The sequence below is a fragment of the Colletotrichum orchidophilum genome (genome assembly GCF_001831195.1).
Source record: "Colletotrichum orchidophilum strain IMI 309357 chromosome Unknown Scaffold_104.1, whole genome shotgun sequence".
Taxonomy (NCBI): Eukaryota; Fungi; Ascomycota; class Sordariomycetes; order Glomerellales; family Glomerellaceae; genus Colletotrichum; species Colletotrichum orchidophilum.
In genome coordinates, this window is record NW_019173060.1 from 159,971 (window position 1) to 178,347 (window position 18,377).

Consider the following 18,377-nt stretch of genomic DNA (forward strand, 5'->3'; position numbering starts at 1 on the left):
TTTTCGAGCGATGGTCCATAGAGTCAGAACACTACTAGTTCCTAGGTGATAAGTCTGATATGAGGCAGGAGGACCTTGGACATGTTCTTCAGCCTCCTCTTGCTGCCTTGAATGACATAGCCGCGCCTTCCATCCGACTCGGGTCATGCGGATTAGATGGGAAGGTACCTGGGATGAATTTGAGGGCTTCTTATGAGGCTATAGAATGTCGCTACTTATGCCATAGCTGGTCCGGGGGTCTTAGGGGGCCGAGGAGTGAATGGAAGGCGTTGTATCCCGAATGTACGTGAAAATATTGACTTGACCTCGGTAGGTATTTCCTATGTATGACGTAGACAGGAGCAAGTAGGTACATGCTCACGAAGCGGAAGTATTAAGCGTGGTAAAGGCAATGCAATAAGTCGAGGCCACCGGACATATTTTTGCTCACGAAGAGTAGATGTTTTTAAGAAGTAACGTGGAGGAGCTTGTGACGAGCTAATGACCTAGCCGGGCATGACCTCACCCAGTCTATCCTGGGATGAAATTACGATTAATAGATTGGCGATGCCATAAGCAAGGGGTAACAAGCAGTGGTAGGTGAGTGATGAGAGAAAACCGAATCATGTGGTGATGGGAAGGTGAGCGAGTATCCGGTTCCTAGCACACAACCACCCTTGCCTCTTCTCTCCACGAGAGACATGCGATAAACTCGGCGTCGCTGGTTCAGATACGCTCTTCATAGAACTCCACCTCTCTGTCAACCCTGATGAATCCCTTTTCAAGGTCATTTCCATCGATTTGTTGCAACTCAACGTCGATTAAATCGATGGCGTCAGTCTGGCCACGTTGGCGGGAACGACTGGACGCGATGTACGACGTGACGGCGCCTTGCACGCTTCCATAGACATTAGACGGCATTTCAATGGTTGGAGCTGCCTTAAGAGGTGCAGCTGGATGTACCGTACAACAAGTCGGTTGCGGCTCCCCCCGCGACGTGCTTGCCGAGGCCCTGGAAGCGATCAAGGTTCCTAGCGGCAGGAAGACAACGACCGACGTGTACGTTAAAGAGCTCAGTTCAAGGCTCGACCATGGGCCCCAGTTCAAGGCAGCGAAGATAACTAGGAAATTATTGAGTCGGGTAAGTATGACGTGTGCGAGGAAAGTGTTGCGCAAGATCACGAACCAGGTATAATCATCAAAATCCCATTCGTGATGATCAGAACTTCCATCGCGTTTAGCCGTTGCCTCGATGGGAGGATGCCGCGGTTCTTTACAAGGTGTATGAGCAGCCTGATATTGAATAGCGCGCAGTAGTAGGCAATAGAGATTGCCCCGACAACACCGCTGCCTTTGGCTACCCATATGGGACGTGCGGGCGAAAGTATCAAAATAGCATCGGTCTTGATGATGCTGAGTCCAAGACGCAGCCCAATGGCAGATGCTGACACAAAGCAAGAGATTCCAGTAAACCTCCATTTCCAGCGCCTCGGCAGCAGTTTGACAAGAGCCCATGCCTGCATGCCCAGCGACACCTGGACAAGGGTGTGTAAGGTCAGGGAGATCGCCTCCGTCGCAATGCTCAGATGGGAGTCAGCCGCTGTGACGCGGGAGTAGTTTGATGTGAAGCGCGTATAAAAGTTGGTCCAGTTGGGTGTAGTGAAGAATACTACCATGAGCGTCATGCGGACCGTGTTGACGACGAGGGCAGTAATGTGAACCCACAGGGAAGCCTTGATGAGCCTCACTGAAGGCGTCATGGCAATAATGATAAGCAGCAACATGAAGCTTGCACCAATTTGGGAGCTGTAGTTAGCGCATGTGGCAATGTCCTGCTTGTAAAGGGCGTCAATGATCATCGGGCTCAGGGCCAAATCTGTGTCCTCGGCCGTATCGAGGGACGTCTTCAGTACGAAAATTTGGTCAAAGGGATTGAACTCGGCCATGTTTGCAGCGCCACTAGAAAAGTCAAGAGTCGGCCCTTTCAGAGATAATGGCGATATTACTCACAAATGGAATTGGACTGCCCGACGCGCTACTTACTCCCACCTATAATAATGAGACAAATAGCAATTCAGCGACGTTTGAGCATCTGTTCACAACGCTACATGTAATCCGCGAGCAGCCATTCTACATAGACTCCCAGATTATGTTGAGATTGATAATATAAAGATGATATGTGAGTTTGGGATGACACTTAGCAGTGAAGAATACGAAGCGTAAGACGACGAAGCGTGAGACGAAAGTTCCACACGGGGACTGCCCCAACAAGCTGTATGACAGTAAGGAATGAAGTAAACTGCTCGCAGTTCAAATGACCGAAATAGATGGAAGTTGCCCTTCTTAAGAATATATCAGTTGAATTGGACTGCCAGAGTATCGCACGAAAAAAAAACCAAAAAACCTGCAACGGCAATGTAAATGTCCATTGCGAAGGGAACAATGAGTACTAATCATATCGCTTTTCACATATCACAAGGCCCGAGAATGTCTGGATGAGGAAGATATTGGGCTATGGCACGATGTATCATAAGGTAGTCAGTCACAGGCAACAGCCGTGGCAGCTCGCTCTAGGCTGCGTAACTCGTTGTCCTCTTGGACTCTCGCAGTCCGTGTCTTAGCTGGCCAAACGAACTAACCAGAGCGAAAGACAGCCGGTTTTCTTTCCTCTTTTTTCCCCTCATTCTTTACTGATCGGCTAGGAGAATCGCCCGTGCAATTTCAAGAGCGATGGGCCATGCTCCCGTGTAGCCCCTGTTTGAATCGAAAACGGGTACGTGTGCATTATGATACTGCTTGACTATTAGCCTTACGTTTCCACGGGCAAGTCAAGGCCAGAGTCCGTCATTCAGAGCCAGCCTAACATCATCGTCCCTTGGTAGAAGCTGAAACCAGGAGATCGACCTGAAATTCCCAGCCCACACCGACGCAACGGGTGAATCCGTCCGAACCCTGTGACGGCAGATTGGTTTGGTGCTCACTGCCTCTCAATAAGTATGCAGAACTGCTTGAATGTACCTTTTCAGGTGCAGTGAACGGAGAATGGAACGTACAGCAGACCAAAATGACTCTACCTCGTGACCTGCCTCGAAGAGTCACGAGGCCCATGCAGTCTGTTTAAGCGTTGGCCGTTCATCAGACCCTATACTTTGGCTAGTCGAGTAGGATTGTGCAATGTTGACGGATGAGGCGCACGGAAAGGGAGGGGGGGAGGGGGCCGCAGGAATCCTCAAGCTCAAGCCTCACCGTCAGGTCCATGGGTCAAAGAAAAGATCCAGAGGCGGCAAGACAGGTGGGAGATTTGGCAAACGCCCAGCGCACTTGACATTAAGGCGGCTTCCGTCCCGCGAGGTCCACTTGCGCCTCCGACTCGGCCAGCTGCTGATTCCGTTTCCCCACCTCCGGTACGGAGGCTTCTACACCACGGTGCAACGGGTCTCTACCCAATCGTCGGGATATCGGGCAGCATTCTTGGACCAGAAACTGTGTTCACTTGGAGGGACGTACGATGGTTGTTTTAGCACCTGATTGTCTTAGAAAATCCCAACTTGGTCGGGTGGTCTCTTATCAGGCTTTCACGCCAGGAAATAGGAAATGATAGATCCGAAAACATTCCTCCGCCGTCAATTATGCCGGGAACAGGTAACAGGCCGAGCGGGTCAATTTTATCTGAGACAAGGAGACAACGTATCGAAGCCGTAGTACCAATCTCTCAACGCGAGAATTGTGAGAGCCTGGCCCTCTTAATGTCTCTCGTTGACGCTTTAGCGTACTCCCAGCTTGCCGCTCGGCCGTCCAACATCCCTTTCTTTTTCACTTCTTCATTAGCCTCCACTCATCCAACTTTCCTACGATCCACACTTCGTCCGCGCCCCGTTTGAGTCTTGAAAAGCCGCTCCCAAGACCAATCCGGTGGCTCACGGTACAGTGGCTTACAAACACCATCCTCATTTCGCCCGAAAGCTCGCCAGACGGCGGATGCTTGCATAGCTAGTGAGGGGCAATCGCGGATTAGATGGACCCTGTCCTCAACTCCAGATTCCTCATGTCTAAGACAGTCCACCTCCGAAGCTCTGAGCTTTCAATGGGTAAATCTCATACAACTGCGGTAAACTCTGACACGGAGGCTATGCTCGAGCGGAACGATTGAGCGGAAGAAGCTTCCCTTTTTGGACCACAAGCTTCACCGGTAAGGTTTACTTGACACCGCCTCTCCATTCTGACTGAAGCGCGGAGCCGCCTCCGACCAACGCCGCCGTAGAGCTGAGCAGAGCTTCGCTAATTGTCGACGCCATCTTGGCCATTTGGCGAATTTAGGCACGCATTTAGATTAGGCTCAGCCAACTCGTCATGTTCCCCCACTCCCGGGTCTCTCTGCTTCGCCCATAGCTCGAGTTCACGATAATGGCTTGTCCTTCTGTATTGTCACGGCCGCATTGATGAAAAGCGTACTCCATCTCCCGGCGGGGAATTCGGCAGTGAGCAATGAAGAGGAACGATAAAATATCACCGCGGCCTGCTTTGCCCTGCCCTCTTCTCCTAACCTTGCCGCTATTGCTTCTTCTCGGGTACGCCTGCATGCCTGGTATTTCAGCTCTTCCCTTGGAGCTATTAGCTCCCGGTCTGTTTTCAAGCCCCCACCCATCCTTTCTCTGGGTGAACTTGATCTTTGACCGCGACATCGGTGGTCGATTTTATCGATTTTTGGGTGGCCTGGGTCGCTCCTCCCCCCCCTTTCCGCCTGACGTCTCGTTTTCGTCCTTGGCGGTTCTTCGTTGTCGTTTTCCACTCCCATAGTTGCCCAACATGAAAGCAAGCAGACAACTTCTCGGTGGGCTATTGGTAACCAGTAAAGCGGCCGCTTTTTTTATCATGCCCTGTTCAAAACCGGTGGTCGTTGAGCGCGCCGACCCCATTGTCAACCCTGGGGCTCTTTCTGGGCACGTCCACACTATCATGGGCGGCAATGGCTTCGATTTCAGTATGACCTATGAGCAGGCTCGCGGTGCTACTTGCTCAACGTGCAAAGTGACTGCCGACCTGAGCAATTACTGGACTCCAACCCTGTACTACCAAGGCCAGGACGGCAAATTTACCAGTGTTGCCCAGTCAGGGGGAATGCTTGCCTACTATTTGTAAGTAGTGAGGCAGTATGCAAATGGAAAACGGGAAACTGACCAATACTCCAGGTTCCGCCAGGACGCCAAGGACCCAGAATACAGCAAAGGGCTCATCGCGTACCCAAAGGGCTTCCGGATGCTGGCGGGTGATCCCAAGCTTCGAAGCTTCAACAATACTCTCGAGCAGCGGGCCATCTCATATGTGTGCTTGGGCAACAGTGGTCCTCAGACCAACGAGCTTCCCAATCGCAATTGCCCGAATGGGCTCCGTCTTCAAATAATCTTTCCTGCCTGTTGGGACGGTGTTCATCTCGATTCTCCTGACCACAAAAGCCATATGGCGTACCCGGATCGTCTTGACAATGGGAAATGTCCAACAACTCACCCCAAGAGATTCGTTACGTGAGACACGCCCGAAGGACTCGGATACACAAGGTGCTAATTTGTTTGCCAGTTTGTTCTACGAGGTGATCTTCAGCGTCAATGATTTCAAGGACAAGTGGTATGGAGATAAGCAGCCGTTTGTGTTGTCCAACGGGTCAGTACCTCGCCTTCACTTTCGTAGACAGAAATCCGCTGACACTGTCTAGGGATCCGACTGGATATGGGCTGCACGGCGATTTCGTCAATGGGTGGGACGTCAACGTACTGCAGGCCGCCATCACACAATGCACGGACAACGGTGGTAGCATCGAGAAATGTCCAGTTTTCCAGTTTTTTGACGACGAGACACGAAGGAATTGCCAAGTCCCCGTCAAGGTTGACGAGCAAGTCCAGGGCGAGTTCGACAAGCTGCCTGGTTGCAACAGCGTCCAACGTGGCCCGGGCAACGCGGTGCCAGAATCAGGCTGCGGTGCTACAACCCAGATCTCGCAACCTCAATGGGGTTATAAGGACGTCACGAGCACTCTCAAGTATAAGTACCTAGGTTGTGCCCGCGACCCGTCCGGACAGGGTAGGACTCTTCAGGGCGCCAAGACATCTGGTGATGGCATGATGGTTGATACTTGCATCAAGTACTGCGACGGAAAGGGCTTTCAGTATGCCGGCCTGGAATATGCCAAAGAATGCTGGTGCGCTAACTCGGTAGCAGATGATCGGAAACCCAAAAAGGGACTCTGGGGAGCTTGCGATATGCCTTGTGGGGGTAGCAAGACAGAGATGTGTGGCGGTTGGGCTGCGATGTCACTTTATCAAAAGTGCAACGGGACTTGCACAAACGCGGAATTGATGTGATAAGGGTGACATCCGGTAGGGCCGAGGAAGATTTACTACGTACATGAACTTTAGTCTAATACAGCTATACGCCGTCTGACTGATTGCCACAGCAGCACTTCCTTTTCAGCTTGTCAGCACATATTCTAATCGATAGAGGACAATAATCAGCCAGGCGTACGGCATTGGTGACGCTACTGGTCCATGTTGGGTTGAAGCAGCCGCCGTACACCTTTCCTGTCGATCGTGTTTTTCACGGCACAAATTGCATCCAGGTTGACCAACAAAAAAGGTGTTGCGTGAGGGTGAGATCATTAAAGCCAGCCGGTGCAGGCCGTGACTTTGAAGTCAACACCAGATTCCAGATGCCATTCCTGCCATTCCCCATAGCCTCGAGGCTATCTTTCTTCAAGTATTGTACAGCCAGCTTCTATTGCGGCAAAAAGGACGTATTTATACATGGACCGTCATTCGGGGATAGAAGAGTCATCATTGACTGCAGACATGAGCTATTAGCAATCTTGGAATCGAACAGACGGTCTAGGGAAAGCTCACGGAGGAAGAAGGAACTCGCCCCAGGAGCTGGAGAGGAAAGTTACAGCTGCCTGCATCGGGCATTAGCAAAGTCAAGCTGATCGATAGTCTCGGAGAGCAGGATGACTTACGCCAAAGATGGCAACGCTGCGGACGATGGGTGCATTCTCAGAGGAAGTCAACGCATCGTATGTTGACCTGAAGTAACCCTTGGGCTGACGAGAGCGCGGGCTGTCTCTCTGGACGACGATTCTCTTGGCGGGCATAGCGACAAGTGGGATTCAAGGACGCAAAGGATTAATGATTTGTGAGTCGAGCTTGGAGTCGTGGTCTGCGGCGATGTTGTTGGAGGAAGGGGCGAAGGTGTGCTCGATACCACGATCGATTAGTGCTACTGCAAGCGGAAAGCGTAGAGGGCCGAAATTTTTGACTGAACGTCACCCGTTCGCAAGCCACACAATATACCTAGCCACAGACTCTGATTGTTGTGGCTAGTGACATTGGATAGCTTCCTCCCATTTGCAACCTGCTTCCCGTCAGAGATAAGATAAGATAGCGGGCACCTCTGGTGGCGGGTACCTAAGGTAGGACCTAAGGTACCTTAGACACCCCACAATAGGCACCTTGGCTACCTACCCGGGATAGGGTTTTTCAAAAGGGATCCACGCCCGTACCGACTTATAAATAATAATAAGGTCTTATCTTTCTATTTATATAATAAGAAGTATATAAAAAAATAAAAATAATCTTTTAAATTTTAAGTTATTAAATTTTTTTTTAAATAATATTCTAAGATATTTATATAAATTTTTATTGTTTTTTATTTAAAAAAATTTTTTTTTTTAAAAAAAAAAAAACTAGTTTTAAATAAAAAAAGAAAAAAAAAACAAAAAATTTTTTTTAAATAAAAAATTAAAAAAATTAAAAAAAATTTTTTTTTTTTTTTTTTAAAAAAAATTTTTTTTTTAAAAAAAAAAAAAAAAATTTTAAAAAAAAAAAAAAAAAAAAAAAAAAAAAAAAAATTCTTTAGGTCATTTTTTTTTTTATTTTTGGTTTTTTAAATTTTCCCTGCCCCGTAAAGGGTTTTTAAACCCCCCCCCCCCCCCCCAAGCCCGCATAGGTACCTCGATATATCCGTCAAGCAGGTGGAGCATATCAGGCGCTCACTAGGTACCTTACGTGAATCCCCTATCAGTGCCTCCCTATCTACCCTACCTAAGGTACCTTATTCGTACCTGAGGCGTTCCAAGGAAACCTATGTAAAGCTTACAGCATACTTTGAAGCTTGCTCTGGCAAAATGGTCTTGCCGTTCCTCACAACACTGTCACCACCACGACGCTGCTCCGCTGGAAGGGGCGAGAGTCTATAACAGGCTGAAGGCGTTTCTTCGTGGGCTATGCGAAACGCAGCACCACCTCTGAAGCAATCGGCATCAATACTTGGAGATAATGGCTGACACTCCGCAGCCTGCGGGGCCTGGCGGCTTCCTCCCGTCTCAATCTCTCCCTTCACCTGCGCCTAGCAGCGCCTCAGCGCGCTCAAGTGCTGCTCTCCCGCACCCGCGCGCCAGATCACTTCGACCCGGATCTAACAAGGAAGAGACAGTGCGTAGATATGTTGAGGAACGGCTCGCCATCGTCAATCGCCGTTACGTCAAGAAGCATGGCAATCCCGAGCCCGGCGACCAAGTCATAGGCTATAAGACCTTTACCGAGCTTTGCAAGGACCTCCATAACGTCATTGACGTTCTATGGTTGTCCGGAACACGTAAGAATCTCGCACCCTCCTCTCCAATATCGGCGTTGCTTTAGGCCAAACGCCGATACTGATGCTAACTCTGCCTTGCAGCGGGCATTCAGATTCCCTTCCTCTTAAACATTGCCAGCGACTTCACGCAGTGGATTGACGCCTTCCCTCCCGCTCCGAAAGCTAGCTTCTCCGTCTTGAATAAGCTAGACCACTGCTTCGCAAGCCTACTGACCGGACGTGATATTGAGACGAACGACACTTTGCCCGGCTTTGAGAACGGTATGAGAGCCGGCATGTCTACGACGGACATGGTGCGATGCCGCAGCTCGGTGGAACAGACACGACTGGTCATTGTGGAGGTCCTCAGCAAGAAGCCTGACGGGGACAACGATACGGAAGACGATGAGACAGATGCAAATTCTATGAATAGCGACACTGAATTTGAGGACGCAATGGGCGCGACGTGGGACAGAGACGAGGGACGTCTCTACATGGACGCAGCGCGAGTCTATGAGCACACTATTGTGCGGCTGTGTGAGAAGCTGGGAGATATATTTGGACCCGCGGTCCCGGGCGCAAGCTATGACACCATTTGCTCTGCTGGCTAATGAAGGCCTACTTGGCTCCGGCCGCCCTTATTCAGACCTCGACTTGCATGTCTTTTCAGCTGCAGCGAGGAGGCAGCGGCGTAACCCCAGACCCTCTACCCGGGAAGTGCCTATGGTGTGCTACCCGGCGTCGGTGAAAGAGAAGAAGACCGCTCGACTGGCAGTGAATCTCACTCGCCACTTCACAGAACGGTTCATGGGGTCGGCCCAATTAGGACCCGGCATGCGGTTTCCAAGCAGTAGGTAACGGTGGCTTTCATTGAAGAAACAGCGACTATGGATTGCCAGCTGTTCAAGCACATGGCGGCAATGTAGGCTACCCAGTACTGCGATTAATCTTTTGTTGGTATCCTCGAATGTGGGTTGGCTGCATCATATCGACGTGCCTCATCATTGCGTCGGAACAGAGGCTGACAAGGCTTTTGTAAGGGGAAGTGACACACAAAACTACTTGTTCCTGAACACGCAACCGGATATATCGCATGGCTATGCATAATGTGATGATACTACAACTGGACGCGGCCGGTCAACTCTCTCTCCCCTTGCTCGAAACACGCGACAGCTCGAGTGGTTCATCCGAGAATGAGAAAGCAGTTTGTTTCCGTTGTGGGAGGCTTCAGTTTCATGGATGGGGGCTCTAAAGCCTCAACGGTGGAAGCGGCCCTCAACGGTGCTGAATCGTCACGAGGTTCGATGGGGGCGATGCTACGATGCTGCGATGGCAGCTTATTCGCTTGTCGTTATCGTAGAGCTGCACGGTCTACCCGAATCTACACACTACGTGTATCCGTATGTTCGGATACGGATATTCGTCTGCGAGCTGCTACTATGTATCTCGTGTTCAAGGGCCCAACTCGAGGCCTCCTGGAGGAGTCCTGTCAAGGTATAAACTCAATCGAGACTCCTGACTCCTGAGAGGGAAGAAATCTCCGTCGTCCCAGGTGCTCCACCTTGCAAGCGGCGCTGGACCCGTTTGTGGATTTACGCCGGCCTGCCCTTGTCAAGAGACCCTGCCATTTGATGTCTCAGAGCATGCATTGCCGGTCCAACTGCTGGGCTCAGGCTGCGCTCGCTGCCTGTGCAGCCCCGGTGCCTGCACTCTTCATATGCAGCTTTCGAATATTCAGGGGCACTTGACGATCCCGTCTTGTATCTAAAATCTTGGGGAGAATGGCCCGCTTGCCGCACCACTGGAGCGCAGCCATAAGCAGCAGCAGAACATGACAATGACAACATCCATGCTCCCATGCAATGCAAATCTTATGGAGGCTTCGTTCGGAGAGGGAGGCACTGGTAATCGGGATAAGAGGATTGGAGGAGGGAAGGCATTGCACGCCACGAGCTTGAAGAAACGCAAGAAGCGAACTCTTTGCCAGCTACCTTGTTCATATTCGTGAAAATGCCACAATACTTAAGGTGGGTAGGTTGACGGAAACCGCGGCTCTCGTTACCCCTCCTGTCTCTTCTCCGAAACCCCTAGTCTTCCCCTTTCGAGGTTTTCTGATCGACACCCCGGCACCTTTGGGCGAATATCCCGAGCCCACCTCCTTTTCAGAATTTTGGTCCTTCCCGACTGGACGTTTTTATATGTTTTTCGGCGCAAGGTGGATATGGCGCCCAAATTGAGGGTTATGTATCTGACGCTGTGCAGATGAACCGCCAATGACACCCGTTGGTCAGTGCAGTATCGGTCGTCGATCCTTGGCCCGGATGCACCGCCAACGGGCCCCGTCCCTTTTTGACTACCTATGCTCCCGGGCCCCTGTTCTCTCCCATGCCAATATCACGCGTGCATAAAAGAGACTAAGTCTATATCCGTATTCGTACTATACCTCAGCCTCTCGAACTGTCCCGAGTCCCCACAGCATTCCATGCGTACTGATATGGGTGGATGAATGGAGAACGCGAAGGACGTCGTCTCTCGACGAGTCTACGGATACTCTCAGGATCCAACCCCATTGCCCCGTTCTCTGTTCAGCTTTGTCTGCTCTCACCATAGAAAGCATCTACCAGCCTATCCTTGGACACAGTCAGCTTCCTTGTCAACATCGCGTGGTCTCAATCTTGGCCGGCGCAGATCAGGACTCTCTGACTCCCTAGCTTTACCCAGAGACCACGCCCACTACCCATCGTGAACTGCTCTCCCCAGTCACCTCCACGACTGTGTAGTTCCACAGTATCCGTATACTGGCATCAACCCCCTGTTTTATGCCATGTATCCATATTTCCTTTGTTGCCCTAATGTACCATCCACTAGGACCACTAGCGACCACGACCTGTCCGCGCCTCTTCTGAGGGCATTCTTGGCTCTACTGTTGTACTGTTACCTGAGCCAGAGTCGACCCGAGAAGACTGTGCCGAGTTGCGAAGTAGGCAGGCCATTGTCACCGCCACACTGGGTATTCCTGGCCGCTTCTGGGCGTTTCATCCTCACTCCCCACGTTAATCTCTTTCTCTACCTTGCCGTCTCTGGCCAACCACCGTAATACAACCATTACGATAACATGGGCATGGCACAAGCTCCTCTCTACCCATTGACGCCTGCTCTCGACATATTATCCTTGTCACCTTGCCCCTTTGCCCAACACAAAGTTGCTCCTCCCGATGTGCGTTGTTCAGACCGTCCCATGCAGGAACTTCTCCTGGCCGTATATATAGAGTCGACCTAGCCTCGCAACCCGTTGGCATGATGTGCTTTCGACGCCTCTCTCGTTCTCTGCGGCACTCACTTTCACTCACTAGGCCAAGCGCCGTTACGTTCCTTTCTTGGTGATCACATTGATTTGAATATCATCGTCCATCCACTTTCATTCCTTGAAACGCTCGCAAATAGACGAGATTATCATCGCGGGCTTCAAGACCCCTTCATTCATTCAGCATACTATCGAGTCAGGGACAGGTGCCAGTCAGCGATAGCAAATAAGCAAAATGTTTTCCAAAATCGCCCACCTTCTTTTTGCTCTCATGCCATTCGCTGGTGCCCTTGTGCCCCCAGCACAAGACGGCATGAGAATCATCTGGTCAGAGACTTTCCAAGGAAACGCCGGCTCACCCCCTCGACGCGACACCTGGGATATTGCCTTGGCTATCGATACGAACAACGAGGTCCAGACTTACACCGAATCGTCCTGGAACGTCCAAATATCAGGCGGCGAAACGATTCAGCTCATTCCCCGGAGATCAGCAAGCGGAGTCTGGACTTCTGCACGCATTGAGACAAAGGCAGCATGGACACCTCAGCCGGGAGGAAAGATGCGGGTTCAGTCAATGTTCAGGATGGGTGACAACGCGAACAAGCAAGGCATGTGGCCCGCCTTTTGGATGCTGGGCGATGCTGTTCGAAACGGGGTCCAGTGGCCTCTCTGCGGCGAGCTCGACATCTTCGAACAGATCAACGGCCAGCCCACCGCGACGGGTACCGTTCACTGCCAGCAAAAATCCGGCGGCATCTGCAACGAGCCTAGCGGCCGTGGTGTAGCCACTTCAATGCCCGACAACAGTTGGCACACTTGGGCTCTGGAATGGGACCGCACATCGAACGACTGGCTCACAGAGACCATCACATGGTTCCGCGACGGTGCTGTCTTCAACCAGCTCAAGGGCAGCGATATTGGGGATGAAGGTATCTGGGCAACTCTTGCTCACATGCCTTACTATGTGCTCATGAACGTGGCAGTTGGTGCGTTTCTTGCTCTCGATGTTCCGGTTGCCCATTGAAATAAAGTACGTGAATGCTAACCATGTTTAGGTGGCACCTTGCCGGGTTCTCCTACCGATGCTACTCAGGATGGCTACGGTAGCATGATGGAGGTTGGATACCTCACCGTATACCAGTCGCCTTGAGCGCAGCTACTTCTCATGGCTGTATTCCTATTGGGCTCAGCCTCGCGGACACCAAGCTCACGCCTCTCGGTGGGGCTATCAACTTCAGCCGCCAGACAGGACACCAAAGCCGGCGTCCGTTTTCTCATATTCAAAAAGCTGATGGCTCTTTGGCATATTCCTCTTTTCGTAAGACAGGATTTTTCTTGCTCTATAAGTATATACCCTATTTTAGAAAGCGATATAAAGCGGCTGCCCTTACATTCGTACGCTCAGCGCCCGTCTACACATGTTCTTGAGCCTGCGGATCTGGACATATACAGGGTGGCGACTTCACGGGTGTTACCACCTACAGACAATGTTGAACTCGGCACAGGGCTTTTCCCCCGGTGCCCAAATCTCCAGACCAATACCATGAATCATGAGAGCGGATTGGAAACTTGTTGCCCATTAAATCCCCAATGACGTGCCAATATCAAATACAACTTCTCCAGCAGCAAGTGCTACGCAAAGCCGGGTTGTCATATTTATCATACGTATACGCGGCCAATGTATAGAGCCTAGTCTACATATACGTATTTACGTAAAGCACAATATTCCTCAAACGAATCCCAGGCGACTTTTTTCAATGCACGCCTAAATTTACATAGGTGATGAACTGCTTTAACATTCACCCCTTTTTTTTTTTTTTTTTTTTTTTTTTTTTTTTTTTTTATTTAAACGGCTTCATTTTCCGATTACTGCGGAGGTTTTTTTTTTTTTTTTTTTTTTTTTTTTTTTTTTTTTTTTTAACTAGAAGGCTGCAGTGTACGGATACTGCAGAGGATATATTATTGTTGGATCAGAGTAAAGAAGCTTCATTGTTAGACTTTCCCGCCGAGGGCACAGCGTTGGCCGATCATCCCAGGGAAAGCGGCCCGCCGCATGGCACCAGTTGCAGATTGACATTGTTCCGTCCGCCAAATCCGGCCACTGGCGCATATTTGAAAGCCCCACCCCCGTCAATTCCCCGACATTATCCGTACCTGCCGTGTCGATCAAAAAGTGAACCACTTGTACCGTATGTACATATGTGACCAGGTCCCGGTGCCTCGGAGCTCGGCGCGGGGAGTCCCTTGCCCGGCATTGAAGCTCAGGGCAGATGATATCCTTGATGGGGCTTCTGAGCCGTACTACGACTTTACGTCAAGGCCTAGCGAGTGCACTCGCGTAGCTTAATCATTGCCAGACGACACGCTGTCGTGGGCAGTATATCCCCGGGGGATAAAGGAAGATTCGAGTCTCGTAAAGTCCGGCTTCTTGACACGTCCGCTGGGAATGCACGGTCCATAGACTTGCCTTCCTCTGATACTGTTTCGGAGAGAACGTAGTGACCATGACCGTATCCGTGCCGATCAAATTTTTCAGATACATCATTAGGGTGCCAGATTGGAACTGTTATTGTTATGCTTGGCAGCAGGTCAGGATATGAAAAAGATGGATTGATCCTCGTAAACCAATACCGCACCACGCCACAGCATAATCTGACAGGACCTACGGTAGAAGACGATGGCTAGACGACGCTGATGGTCGAACGTGTGTCCCTGACCTTCTAGTAAATACAATGCTCTCTCCATTTGATCAACAACCAGTACAACTGCCCCCTTTTGGACTCTCTTCTCTTTTGCAAATCAACACTGATGGGTTTACCAAACGAATCCGGGTTCAGCATTCGCACATCGTATGCCACGTACAATCAATGATTACGCCCACTGTTTCGATAGGAAAGGCACCAGACAAAAACTTGCGACCCTGCCAGTAGAACTCCAGAACCAATGACCAAGGACCCTCACACAAGCGGCCGGTCCACCAACGACCGATTCGGGGAAAAGCAACGTGAAGTTTGTATGCGTGTTACCCCAGGCAGATGCACGCAGGGGAATTAAGTCGCCGTCGAAAACGAGGCTGTAGTGAACGACGACAAGACTCTTGGGAGTATGCCGCTAATGAGGCAATCCGTCAAGTCTTTGCCTCGCACAACATCGTCCAAAAAGCGATTGGTAAATCAAAGCGTAGGAAATAGGAAAGTAGCAGGCCCAATGAGGCGGCGAGAGCTAGGGCTGACGGCTATACCTTGACTGCAGTTGCCGAGCGAATCTTGCAGACAGTGACAGTTGGTAATATGCGTACAGTCGATGCGAGCCCAGTCTGATTTGATGTATTCGAGACCATTCAAGGCCCCCCCTCTTGGTATTTTGAGCGCGTTCGTAATTCAATTGGAGATAATCATGCTTCGCAAATGCCATGCTGCTCGACTGCACCAACGCGGAGGCATGGAGAAATCAACCCGGTGGCATTAGAACAACGCCTAACGCACGACTTGGGCTGGTGCAAACGAGACGAGTTGTATGCCTGTAAGAGCCAGACTCGGGAACCGCCTAATCTGCGCCAATTTCATTGGCACCCTCCATGCCGAACGACCCCGTATTGAAATCAAAGGCCTGATTATCGCCATCTTCGTGCAGAAACGAATCAAAGTCGAAATCGTTGAGAACGTTGTCCGAGACCAATGGGTCAGCGAAAGCCATAGCGCCGAAGTCCACCATCGGGTTGGAGTTGTCCATGAATCCTCCGTTTTGGTTGGTATCGTTGTGCGCCTGAGGGGCCACCTGAGGTTGAGGGGCGGGTGCGGGAGCAGCAGCCTGGCCATTGGGTACGGCGGGCACGGCGGCGTTTTGACCATTCTTGGTGAAGCTGGCAGGGTTGACAGGGGTGATGGGAGTGGCCGGCGTTGCCGCCTCGGCGTCTTGCGCACTGTCAGCGGCTGGTGTGGTTCCGCTGTTCAGGTTGTTGTTGGACTTCTTTTGCGTCGCAGCCTGCACTCGAGTTAGTCTTGATTTGATGACATGTTCCTTGCGATGTACTCACCTTTGTCTTTGCGTTCTTGTTATCCTTCTTCTTCGGGGCCGCCTTGTTGGACTGTGACGGAGTTGGGGGTGCCGCTGTCACTTGTTGAGGTGAGGAAGTGCTTGTCCGGTTGGAGTTGGCGCCAGCTGGTGCGGACGGCGGTGGCATCGACCGTTGCTGTGGTGTACCCTGAACCGATCCCTGAGGACCCTGTGGCACCATCTGTCCATTCGGGCCGCCTTGTTGCCATTGCACTGGCTGACCCCCTTGACCAGCCTGCTGAGGCTGTTGCTGCTGCTGAGGTGGCTGCTGCTGCTGCTGTTGGGCTTGCTGCTGCTGTTGCGCCTGTTGCTGTTGCCGGGCGACCATCATCTGTTGAGGGTTCATCTGGCCGTTGAACTGCTGACCAGGGTGCGAGCTGGGCGGGCGCATGCCGCCATTCATCTGCTGATTGCCAGCCATGTTGCCATCCATCTGGTTACCCATGCCCTTGAAGAAGTGTGGCGCCATATTCGGGTCCATTTGGTTGCCCATGAAGTTCATGGGATTGGGGGAACCGCGCGATTGTGCGCCCTCTGGCAGCGGTGACGGAATGCCAGCGTTGTTCATCTGCGGCGTGCCTCTCTTCATCTGCTCCGTTGGGTTTGGTGAAGCTCCGGTTCTGGCGCCTTGGGGCGACGTTTCTGGAAATGGCTGACCATTTGGGCCAGGGGGTGCGCCGGGGCCGCCAGGCCCAGCTGGACCGTCTCTGGGCATGGCGCCGCCACCCATGTTGTCTTGCTCCTGTCGAGCCATCATAAGTCTTTTCTTGTTCTGCTGCTCCAGAAGCATTAGCTGCATTTGATAGTCCTGCAGAGCGTGGTTACTTCCACCGCCGGCTTGGGCACCGCCTGGGCCAGGCCGAATTCCTCCTGGACCCATCTCCCCAGCATTGTAGTACGCAGCTAGGCCAGCCCCTTCGGAGCCTTGAGCCATCATGGGTGAGCCCTGACCCTGGGGACCGGACGCGTTAGGGATAGGTTTGTTAGGCATCTGGCTAGCTTGATGCTGTTGGAGGTTTGCCGCATATGTGGCAATGGACTTAGCTTGGACGGCAGGTGGTTGGTTTGAGAATGTCGTAAACTGCTGCTGGGTCAGCGATGCCGGATTGATTCCGTTGGTTATGAGCATCTGCTGGGCTTGAGCTACGTTTGGGGTTGTCCCCATCTGCTGGCCCGGCATGCCCTGCTGCGGTCTTCCGTTCGGCATCATTCCGGGCTGATTCGGGAAGTTGGGCGCCCCGTCTAGGCGAGGTCTCTTGGATGGCGAAGGGGCGTTTTCACCAGAGCCAGGCGATGAGGGGCGCTGGCGGTTGCCATCCATGTCCGAAGGGTCTCGCTGCATCTGGGTTTGCTTCGCATGCTGAAGCATTTGCATGGCCTGGGGACTGCAGCGGGGTTTAGGTTAGCAAACATGCCCATGGTGAAGCAGAGTACAAAAACTTTGGTTCTTACTTGTTTTGGTTGTTCGCCATGGCCGCCCTTGCCAGGTTGCCCTTTTGCATGTTCATGGCCATGCCGCCAGCATGGCCATTTTGCATGTTGCGCATCATCTGGGAATGATATTGCTGTTGGGCAGCAATGCCATCGGGGCGCATCTGGCGGAGAAGCTCCTGCTGCTGGTTTTGCCGCATGCGGGATTGCTGCTGTAGGGCTCGATTAGCAGTGGTTAAAGTGACAAATGAATCGCGCAGATTTGCAAGGACATACCTGAGTATGGCTGACATATTGGTTGACAGGACCATTACCACCCTTTGCTCGTTGCGCGTGGAAAATGTCCCAGAATAGGCAGAACCATTCATATAGGAATGATGATTCTGAGGCGGGCATGGGCAACTTGGGGGCGGGAAGGTCTTCAGGTAGCTTCGCGTCGATGTCATCTTTGGAGTCGGTGTCCATGGGGTCATCACCGAGTCCATTGCCGATGAGATTGCCATTCTCGTCCCTCCGCCGGTTGGAGCCATCCTTCATGACGTTGACTTGGTGTTCTCCGTTGAGGAGGGATCTAGCGCAATCAAACATTTGATGGCGGAGGAAATACTCGTAGATATAGGTGTTGAGCAAGGTGCGCTGGCTCTCAGTGGGCATGGTCATTTGTCGTGGACCGCCGGCGACTTGGGGAGCAACTGCGCCATTATTCATCATGGGTACGGGAGCGCCAACAGGGCCGCCGCCCATGGCGTTCATGTTGGCCATATTGGGATTGTTGGTGTTCATGATTGTGAGCCGGGCTGCAGACAAGCGTCTGCCCAGCAGGATTGGGTGAAGTCGATGCGATGGATGAAGGAGAGGTTGATTGAGTGATGGTGGCTGGTCGGAAGCGAAGAGAGAGTGTCGATGCCGTCAAAAGTTTGTCGGTCAGCCACCTTTCTGGTTGGAGGTGGAAGTCGCAGAGCGTGGACGTGGTTACGCGGTGCGCTAAAAA

General features: G+C 51.7%; 6 protein-coding genes across 6 annotated transcripts; 3 read left to right on the forward strand and 3 right to left on the reverse strand.

Annotated features, from left to right (window-relative positions):
• Nucleotides 1-705: 705 nt before the first annotated feature.
• On the reverse strand, nucleotides 706-1,925 carry CORC01_10482 (pheromone receptor; the record flags this gene model as incomplete). The annotated part of the gene is made up of 2 exons (XM_022622110.1): nucleotides 706-1,100; nucleotides 1,166-1,925. 2 exons carry the CDS (start codon nucleotides 1,923-1,925, stop codon nucleotides 706-708), a joined length of 1,155 nt encoding a protein of 384 aa, XP_022471400.1.
• Nucleotides 1,926-4,851: 2,926 nt separating this feature from the next.
• CORC01_10483 (WSC domain-containing protein) lies at nucleotides 4,852-6,335 on the forward strand (the record flags this gene model as incomplete). Its single annotated transcript, XM_022622111.1, has 4 exons — nucleotides 4,852-5,114; nucleotides 5,169-5,501; nucleotides 5,554-5,637; nucleotides 5,690-6,335. 4 exons carry the CDS (start codon nucleotides 4,852-4,854, stop codon nucleotides 6,333-6,335), a joined length of 1,326 nt encoding a protein of 441 aa, XP_022471401.1.
• A 530-nt stretch (nucleotides 6,336-6,865) lies between these two features.
• CORC01_10484 (uncharacterized protein) lies at nucleotides 6,866-7,114 on the reverse strand (the record flags this gene model as incomplete). Its single annotated transcript, XM_022622112.1, has 2 exons — nucleotides 6,866-6,919; nucleotides 6,980-7,114. 2 exons carry the CDS (start codon nucleotides 7,112-7,114, stop codon nucleotides 6,866-6,868), a joined length of 189 nt encoding a protein of 62 aa, XP_022471402.1.
• Nucleotides 7,115-8,297: 1,183 nt separating this feature from the next.
• On the forward strand, nucleotides 8,298-9,206 carry CORC01_10485 (meiotic recombination protein DMC1; the record flags this gene model as incomplete). Its single annotated transcript, XM_022622113.1, has 2 exons — nucleotides 8,298-8,616; nucleotides 8,698-9,206. The coding sequence occupies 2 exons, from the start codon at nucleotides 8,298-8,300 to the stop codon at nucleotides 9,204-9,206; spliced, it is 828 nt and encodes a 275-aa protein (XP_022471403.1).
• A 2,928-nt stretch (nucleotides 9,207-12,134) lies between these two features.
• On the forward strand, nucleotides 12,135-13,049 carry CORC01_10486 (glycosyl hydrolase family 16; the record flags this gene model as incomplete). Its single annotated transcript, XM_022622114.1, has 2 exons — nucleotides 12,135-12,885; nucleotides 12,955-13,049. The coding sequence occupies 2 exons, from the start codon at nucleotides 12,135-12,137 to the stop codon at nucleotides 13,047-13,049; spliced, it is 846 nt and encodes a 281-aa protein (XP_022471404.1).
• A 2,396-nt stretch (nucleotides 13,050-15,445) lies between these two features.
• Nucleotides 15,446-18,169, reverse strand: CORC01_10487 (SOM1 protein; the record flags this gene model as incomplete). The annotated part of the gene is made up of 4 exons (XM_022622115.1): nucleotides 15,446-15,883; nucleotides 15,936-17,340; nucleotides 17,408-17,598; nucleotides 17,663-18,169. 4 exons carry the CDS (start codon nucleotides 18,167-18,169, stop codon nucleotides 15,446-15,448), a joined length of 2,541 nt encoding a protein of 846 aa, XP_022471405.1.
• Nucleotides 18,170-18,377: the final 208 nt, after the last annotated feature.